We start from the raw sequence: 8,948 nt of genomic DNA on the forward strand, positions 1-8,948 counted from the left end.
TGGAAAGTAATGTGGCAGAAGAGGATCTGGGGATCGTGGTGGACACCAAGTTGAACATGAGCCAGCAGTGTGCCCCTGTGGCAGAGAAGGTGAATGGGCTGCATAAGGCAAAGCGTTGTCAGCAGGTCGAGGGAGGTGATCCTTCCTCTGCTCAGCACTGGTGGGGTCACACCTGGCGTCCTGTGTCCAGTTCTGGGCTCCCCAGCACAAGAGACACATGGACGTACCGGAGATAATCCAGCAAAGGGCCACAAATACAATGAAGGGACTGGAGCACCTCTTCCATGAGGAAAGACAGACAGCTGGGACTGTTCAGCCTGGAGAAGAGAAGGCTTGAAGGGATCTCATCAATGTGTGTAAACACCTGAAGGGAGGGTGTGAAAAAGGCAGAGCCAGGCTCTTTTCAGAGGTGGCCAGTAGCAGGACCAGAGGCCATGGGCACAAACCCAATCACAGGAGGTTCCCTCTGAACATCTGGAAACACTTTTCTACTGTGAGAGTGACCAAGCACTGGCACAGGTTTCCCAGGGAGGTTGTGGAGTCTCCATTCTTGTGGAGATACTCAAAAGCCGTCTGGACACAGTCCTGGACAACCAGCTCTGGGTGACCCTGCTTGAGCAGATGAGCTCCAGAGGTCCCCTCCAACCTGAACCATTCTGTGATTCTGGGACCTTTTTCCTTCCTCAGAGACAGCACCTGTACTTGCCAGCTGCACCATTCCCTTTTTTCCCTGTGGGCCATAGCCCAGCTCCCTACCTCCCCTCCTTTCTTTCAGAGCCAGTGTTTTGGGGCAGGCAGAGGAAAACTCTTTCGGCAGGGAGGAGAGAGCAGAAAAAGATCCTAAAAAAGGATCAGCATGTCCAGCCAAGGTCAGTGTAATATGTTCAGCCAAGGTTGAACCACCCTCAGTGATTGCACTTCTCCCTGTTTACTATTGCTCTTATTATCTAGTTGACAAGGATCAGTTCATGTTACATGGAATAGCAGACAGCTGGACTGACAGATAAATTTCTAACACGGGAATACAACATGTGCATCAATAATTATTAGTCCAGAGTGTTGGCTTGTTGAGCTTGGGTCTGTATTGTTTTGGGTTTGACTTGATCTGAGCTCTCTCCAAATTTATCAAGTGTTTTTCTGCTTCATGGCCCTGTGGGAACTATGCAGTGTGGAGGTCTTTGTGTAACCTTGGGCTCTACCTTGAACAGGTAGCTGCTCTCCCTTTTTTTTCCACCTAGAGAACATTTCTGGTCAGTTTAATGAGTTATGAGTATAGATAAATTGTAGTAATCACAAATTTAGATACAGCTTCTTATCAGATATTTTAGTATAAAAAGAATTTCTCTTGGTAAAATGCTGTCACTTCATTAAAGATGCTTCAGTATCTGGTTCTTCTTAGTTGCCTGGGTAAGTTGGAATTGAAGTGTTTGCGCTGGGAAAGGGTAAACTTCTCAACCTCTGACTAAGAGGTGCAGATTACAGCAGATCAATTTTTTCTCTGTGCTAGGGCAAAACTTATGTGGACACAATTATTCTGGCTGGAAGGGGTTTTCTCTAATGAGTGAACAAGATCTCCATGAGAAAGATCTGGTGGTGGTCTGAGGGAGGGGAGGGGAAACCTACACCCCAAAAGAAAGGGGATTTAGGTTGGTGCACAACCGACCTGGCAGTTCTGGTGGGGTTGTAGGGACTATGGGAAACAGAAGTCAATTTATATGACAGCCTTGCATCTTGAAGCCTGTTTATTTTTCAACCACGGGGGCTTTAAAGACAGCCTTCAGGATGGAGAGCGATCACAGTGTCACCATGTGCAAGTGTCAATTTACTTCACTGGCTGCGCTGCGCAGCCCCAGTTTGTTGCTGGCAGTAACCCGCGATGACTGACGCTCTTTAGGAATCCACATGACAAGCTTCACTCCTCTTTTTGTGTGGTTAGGGGCAATCTCTGGAAGTCCCCTAATTGACGCTCTTCAGAAGGATGTGCTGACTGGGCGAGTAATTGGAGGCCACGAGGCCCAACCAAACAGCTGGAAGTGGCAGGTAATGCTGGTGTCTTATACTTGAAAAAAACAGGGAGAAAACAAGAGCTTCCACTGGCCAAGCACACCCTTTCTGCAGAGGCACAGCATGGCTCGGGTGTAAAATATGTTGTTGTTTGATCCAGGTATCGCTTCAGATTGCCTATGATGACTACCCAGGATACTACTCTCACATCTGCGGTGGAACGCTTATCAGCCCCAAATGGGTCATGACTGCAGCCCATTGCCTCAGCACGTGAGTAGGATAAAAAGCATTAAAACTCTCGTTCTTGTCCCCGTTCTTGCTGTAGACAGGAGCCAGACCCTTCTCACCCTCTGAGCTCCCCACTGATGCCGTTCCTCACACAGCTGGACGTCTCTCTGTGCACTTAATCAAGAGAACTGGAAAACTGTTTGCTTTAGCCTTGATTTTGTGCATTAATTGCTGACTTCCTGGGAGTGGAAATCAAGCTGATTGCTGATTTGCATCAGAGGAGGTGCATTTGCATGAATGTGAGCATTTTGAATGGGTTTGCATCCTGAAAAACCTGCACAGAGATGGAAAGATTGAACGAAAGGCATGTTTTGTAGCTCATGGGCCACGTTGTACGATTTGCTCTGCAGCACGTCTAACATGCACCGCCTAAACGATACGGCGTGACACCAATAAGCGAACACTCCTCTTTAATTACTCGCGCCTTTAGTGAATGTACTTACAATAAAGTGTAACAAGCTGATCCTTCACATTCTGTTTCGGATAGATGCAGAGATGCAGAATGAACGTTCTCGTTCAAGACCGAGCTCAGCACTGTATAAGCTGATGCTGCACGTTCGCTTGCTTCGCCAGCAAACTGCAGGCAGCATTTGCCTGATTCATAAGACTGTTTAGCTGCAGTCCATTGAAAATCCTCCAGTGGAAGGTGCTTTAGGACTAATTACATTGGTGGAAGGTCTCAGTGGTGCAGGAATTACGGTGCAAAACTGGCGGTGCGGAGTAATTTTTACATTAATTATTCTGTGATTTGCTTTCAGGTTAGAAGGAGCTTCCTACCGAGTGGCTCTGGGTGAGCACAATCTCTTGAAGGTGGACGGCACCGAGTACTATATTGATGTGGAAAGAGTCTTCATTCATAATGACTGGAATCCTAATAACATTGCCAATGGGTAATTATTTTGAATGTCGTCAAATGGTTGAATGGTACTTAGCACCCACGAAGCGTTTAGGTGTATATTCAGTCCAGTTCTCAGTGAGGTTGGATTTGTGGGAAGCACTGGAAGATGATGGAATGGAGATTTCCCAAATGACCTCCTCTTTTAGAGGTGTTACAGGATGTCTATGTGCATAACCTCAGTCCTTTTTTGCCAAAGATTGGGGAAATCTAGTCCCTCACAGAGGGACGCAGGATGTACGGCAGATTCAGGGGCTTGCCAGCAGTCACACCACTGTTTGGACCTGATGAGGGAAGCCAACAGGGAAATGCTGAGGGACTGTCTTAAATCCCCTCTCAGAGGCATGCCTGTCCACCCAGGGTCCACTGAAATTCACTCTGAGGTTGGGCATCTCCAAAGGAGTAGGAGCTTTCTGGGACAAGTTGGTCCTTTATCGGTCTGTACTATGGCCTCTTCTCTCTTAATTGCTCATATTTTCGTGTCGCCTGTGATAGCTGTAAGGATGAATTCATGATGTTTGCAAGGTGCTTGGCTACGAGAGTCTAGAGACCTGCATGAGCGATGAAATGTGAGTGAGGACGTCTGGTTTATGACTAATTCAGGATTTTCAGTAAAGAGTCTTTTACCTGTATCCCGTTTCAGCTATGACATTGCCCTGCTGCGCCTCGACTCTCTTGCCTATGACAATGGGTTCATTGAGCTGGGAGTGCTTCCACCTGAAGGAGAAATTTTGCCCAATAATTATCCCTGCTATATTACCGGATGGGGGGTGGTTAGTGGTAAGTAAGGGGAAAGGAGGAAATTTGAGGGTCCCTCCTGGTTTCAGAGGGACCACTGTGCAGGTAAAGCTGCCCACGGCAGGATGCGGGCTTCTTTCCTCAACTGCTGGAGCTCCTGGACCAAAATCTCACCCTTTCTCTGCTAGTGGATGGCAACAACCCAGACACACTGCAGGAGGTGATGCTGCCGGTGGTCGACCATGAGATCTGCTCCCAGAATGACTGGTGGGGATCTCAAGCAAAAACCACTATGATATGTGCAGGTGGAGACGGCGTGAGGTCTGGATGCAGTGTAAGATCTGTTATTATCAGAGGATTTTCAAGCTCCCCTCTTTCTTTTTCCTTCATATCTGACTTGGCTGTTCCTTCTACTGGGACCTGTTTTTTCCATTTCTCCACCTGCAATAGCTTTCCTGCAAATCCTGGCTCCTTCACTGTTTTCTGCTGAAAATCCTCTAAACCACATTCCTCCATCTCCCCACAGAGCAACCAGCAGAGACAAAAACCTCCAAATCCTCAGGGCGCATCTCTCCCCTCTGATTTTGGAGGGGAGATTTGCCTTTTCTTCAAGCAGATCCTGGGGAATGGGCTGAGACTTTGTCAGCCCCCTCTGCCCTCGTCCAAAGGATGAAGCTGCGGGGAAGTCATACCACTCCTCCAATGTTGAGGTCATGTTGCACCTTGGACTAGGCAGTGCTCCCCCATGATGTTGCCCTGCTTGTCACCCTTCTCCTTCCCAGCTGCTCTGCTTACATGGACAGCTGAGGTTGCTGCAAGCTTTGGCTATGTCCAAGTTGCACCATCTGGCCCAGGTTAGAATCATAGAATCGTAGAATCACAGAATGGATTGGGTTGGAAGGGACCTCAAAGGCCATCTAGTTCCAACCCCCTGCCATGGGCAGGGACACCCTCCACTAGCCCAGGTTGCCCAAAGCCCCATCCAACCTGGCCTTGAACACTTCCAGGGATGGGGCAGCCACAGCTTCTCTGGGCAACCTCTTCCAGTGCCTCACCACCCTCACAGGGAAGAATTTTTTCCTAACATCTAATCCAAATCTCCCCTCCTTCAGCTTAAACCCATTCCCCCTTGTCCTGTCACTCCATGCCCTGACAAACAGTCCCTCTCCAGCTTTCCTGTAGGCCCCTTTAGGTACTGGAAGGTGCTGTAAGGTCTGCCTGGAGCCTTCTCTTCTCCAGGCTGAACAACCCCAACTCTCTCAGCCTGTCTTCACAGGAGAGGTGCTCCAGCCCTTGGATCAGCTTTGTGGCTGGAGCACCTCTGGGTGGAAAAGGAAGATGCTGTGAGGTCCCCTTTATCCCAGGGGCTCCAGGTGGACCCAGCATCCAGGCACAGAGGTTTGGTGTGTGAAGGCAGGGGGTACTCGTTACCTTTGCCTGTATTTGCTCACGACAGAGGTGGCTTCTGGTGAAAGCAACCATGCAGAGCCCTTAAAAGTTAATGGAGAAATACGTAATGTATTTGATTATGTAAATGTATGAATATAATACAGAAACACATAGAAATAAAACAGGTTATACAATTATACATAGTACAATTACAGGTATAGTATAATTATAGGTCTATAGATATTTACTGTGTTTTTTTGGTATGATTTAATTATTGGAGAACCTTCTTACAAACCAGGTTCTGACCAAGAAAGAGCCTTTATCTTCTCATACATTTTAACTTGAGTTGCTTTCTTTTTCACCATCTTAACTTCCCAAGACCCCTTGAATATACTCATTTGTGAAGAACAGGGGAACCAGCATTTCCCTTCTACCTGGTTCCTTGCAGCTGGAGCGTGCAGTGATTTTTTAACAGAGATGCCGTGCAGGTGGACCTTGCTGGGAAGGATTGCGTGTGATGCAACGTGCCCTAGACCATTTGCTTACAGTCACTATATTTGCAATGGTGGTGGGAATTCAGTGTTTCAGCCCTTCCTGGGCCGTGTAGGTGTATATATGTGTGTGCATGTGCGTGCAGACTGAGATAATAAATAGTGCATCTGATATTTGCAACATCTGGGAAGACGCTGACTGGTGCTGCTGGGGAGCAGTCAGCCCTTTGCAAAGAAAGCACAAATTTTTATTTTCATGTTCAGATCAGTGATTAACTAACTAGTGCTCCAGTCATTCCTCAATTGCTCGGATAATTTGGCTTAATATGGTCCTCTCCTTCCTCTGCTCCAGGGGGACTCTGGGGGCCCTCTCAACTGCTACAAAGACGATCGCTGGCAAGTCCACGGGATTGTCAGTTTTGGGCTAGTTCCTTACTGTAACACCTACAAGAAGCCAACAGTCTTCACACGTGTGTCAGCCTACGTGGACTGGATCTACAGCGTAAGTTGCTTGGTGCCTGCGATGCATATCCCATGAAGGCAAGGGACTGCCAGAGGAAATGGAGTCTTTCATTTGTTAACCCATTAGGAGTTGAACTGAGAGATCTGGGGAGGCCTAAAATCGGGATATTTTGTGCTACTTTTGGTGTAGTCAAACAATTGTAAGGAAGGAGCTGCTGCCTTAGAGCTGAAATGCTCTGCTGAGGACCATGGACAAAATTCAAGCCAGGCAAGAGCTGGGGTATATGTCCAAAAATGATCATCACCGTTCACCCAGACAAAACCTCACTGCAGGAAACTGCTGAAGGAGTCAGCTGGCCAGTGAATGGGAAATGCAGCAAACACAAAGCATCTCCACAAGTGCGAGTCCTGCGGTGCCGCATTATGCGCTTTTAGCTTGACATTTGGGAACAAGCAATGAGTGCATTGCTCCCAGAAATAATGTCTGGCACAAGGAGCAGCCGTTCCCGGGCACAGGGGATGAATTTGTGGAAATGCAGCTGTAAACTGTGGGGCCTGTTGGAAAGAAAGGTGGGGAGAGGTTTTTTAAATCACTGCAAGGAAGAGGGAGGCTACTGCGGTCCCTAAATCTTTCTGGGTGGGAACAGGTTGTTAGAGCAGTCCCCTGGCCCAGCTGGGAACAAGACCTTCTTCAGAGCACTTACCTGGGATGGAGACATGCGTTATTCTGGCTTTCTACCAAATTCACCTCTTTTTTGTTTTCCAGACTACAAGGGATAACGGGGGTTTCTAGAGAAGGATTGACCAGTGCATGAACACAAGAAGAGCTAGAAGGAAGTATCTCTGGGCATTAACCCTACTCTCATCCCTTCTACACCTCTTTGAGCTATTAATAGCAAAGTTTGGCTAAGAGTATAATAAAGTATCAGTGACTTGAACCAGTGACCTGTCATCGTGTCTGCCTGGCCGTAGGCACTGGCTCAGACCTGGTCAGCAAGGAAGGAGGATCCAGCAAATGCCACAGGCGATAGAAGCCAATGTCCTTATCTCGGGGCTGGGCTGCGGGCAGCGGGCACGGCTCTTCAACGCTGTCATTTTGGCACCAACCCCACCCTGCAGAAAATAACCATGGTGGGCTTTTCTCACTGAGGGGTTCCTCAGGGATCAGAGCAATGGTGTGACACTGCCCGGCACAAGTATAAACTGGGAGAGGAGCGGCTGGAGAGCAGCCCTGCAGGAAGGGACCTGGGCAGGCTCGGGTGAGCCAGCAGTGTCCGGGCAGCCCAGAAGGCAAATCGTGTTATGGGGTGCACCAACCACAGCATAACCAGCCGGTCAAATGAGGGGATTATCCCACTGTATTCAGCGTTGGTGCGGGCTCACCTGGAGTACTGCGTGCAGTTCTGGGCCCCACAATTTAAGAAGGATGTGAAAGTCCTTGAATGCGTCCAGAGGAGGGCAACAAAGCTGGTGAAAGGGCTGGCAGGAATGTCCTGTGAGGAGTGGCTGGGGACTTTGGGCTTGTCTCGTTTGGAGAAGAGAAGGCTGAGGGGTGACCTCATGGGTCTCTACAGCTTCCTGAGGAGGGGATGCGAAGAGGAAGGTGCTGAGCTCTTCTCCCTGGCACCCAGTGATAGGACACGTGGGAATGGTTCAAAGCTGCGCCAGGGGAGGTTTAGACTGGACATTAGGAAGCCTTTCTTTACTGAGCGGGTGGTCGAGCACTGGAACAGGCTTCCTAGAGAGGTGGTCGATGCCCCAAGCCTGTCAGGGTTTAACAGGCATTTGGACAATGCCCTTAGTAACATGCTTGAACTTGGTCAGGCAGTTGGACTAGATGATCATTGTGGGTCCCTTCCAACTGAAATTATTCTATTCCATTCTATCCTATTCTATTCCATTCTATGCTGTGCTGTGCTGTGCTGTGCTGTGCTGTGCTGTGCTAACAGCAGCCTGTGGAAGTTTCACTTGCAGAAGTGGTTTCTCTTTATGTTCCTAAACAAACAGCTTCAGTACAGCGCTGCTTGTACAGATGGCATCCGCCTCAAGTGTATTGGCAAACTCAACCCACAGAAAGCAGGATCTACCTAACTTATTCTTAAATTCACTCTGTGCAAGATGATTCTATTTTCATTTTCTAAGACTAAGTGCATAGAAAAAGGCATTTCTGGAGGGTGCTTTTCTAGCGAGGAAGCAATAAATTCAGTGTAAAACAATCCCCTGCGCAGGGGCCCGTACTCCAGCCAGCTGGGCAAGCCTACACACTGCGCATAAGATTTCCAAATAAAAGCCATATTCCTATTAGACACACAACAGGGTCGGTAAGGGGAGGGAAGGGGGAAGAGAGGGAGATGTACGTGCACAATAAAGCAAGATTTGTCTTTTGATGGACTACAAAACCATCTTCTAGGAATACACGAGGAATCCCACCACTTTCCCTTTCCCCTTTTGCTGTGCATGAGATGAGCATTTACGAACGAAGGGTTTTGATTTAGCTCTTTTTCCATTTTCAACTACTTATGTCCCATCTCTCCTAAAGCCCACACACACTTAGAACATAGCAATATTTTTGCAAAATCCTCTACTTTATGGGAATGCACATTTCTTCTCTCCCAAAGCCACTAGAGGGCACTGGCAAACCGAAGGAATATCTGCTACGGTTATCACCGACCCCTAAAGAA

General features: G+C 48.1%; 1 protein-coding gene across 1 annotated transcript; it reads left to right on the forward strand.

Annotated features, from left to right (window-relative positions):
* The first annotated feature begins 1,353 nt into the window (after window positions 1-1,353).
* LOC104632550 (elastase-1-like) lies at window positions 1,354-7,205 on the forward strand. The gene is made up of 8 exons (XM_010298448.2): window positions 1,354-1,407; window positions 1,937-2,040; window positions 2,165-2,274; window positions 3,051-3,182; window positions 3,831-3,967; window positions 4,114-4,259; window positions 6,158-6,307; window positions 7,034-7,205. Exons 1-8 carry the CDS (start codon window positions 1,374-1,376, stop codon window positions 7,058-7,060), a joined length of 840 nt encoding a protein of 279 aa, XP_010296750.2. The 5' UTR covers window positions 1,354-1,373; the 3' UTR covers window positions 7,061-7,205.
* Window positions 7,206-8,948: the final 1,743 nt, after the last annotated feature.

Source organism: Balearica regulorum, chromosome 2 (genome assembly GCF_011004875.1).
Source record: "Balearica regulorum gibbericeps isolate bBalReg1 chromosome 2, bBalReg1.pri, whole genome shotgun sequence".
In the NCBI taxonomy this organism is placed as follows: Eukaryota; Metazoa; Chordata; class Aves; order Gruiformes; family Gruidae; genus Balearica; species Balearica regulorum.

Bases quoted from the DNA above. Each gene is read 5' to 3' on its own strand.
- LOC104632550 (XM_010298448.2), top strand. From the start codon at position 1,374: ATGCTTCAGTATCTGGTTCTTCTTAGTTGCCTGG. The intron at 3,183-3,830 runs GTAATTATTTTG...ATCCCGTTTCAG, and splicing joins CCTAATAACATTGCCAATGG to CTATGACATTGCCCTGCTGC. The intron at 4,260-6,157 runs GTAAGATCTGTT...CCTCTGCTCCAG, and splicing joins GCGTGAGGTCTGGATGCAGT to GGGGACTCTGGGGGCCCTCT.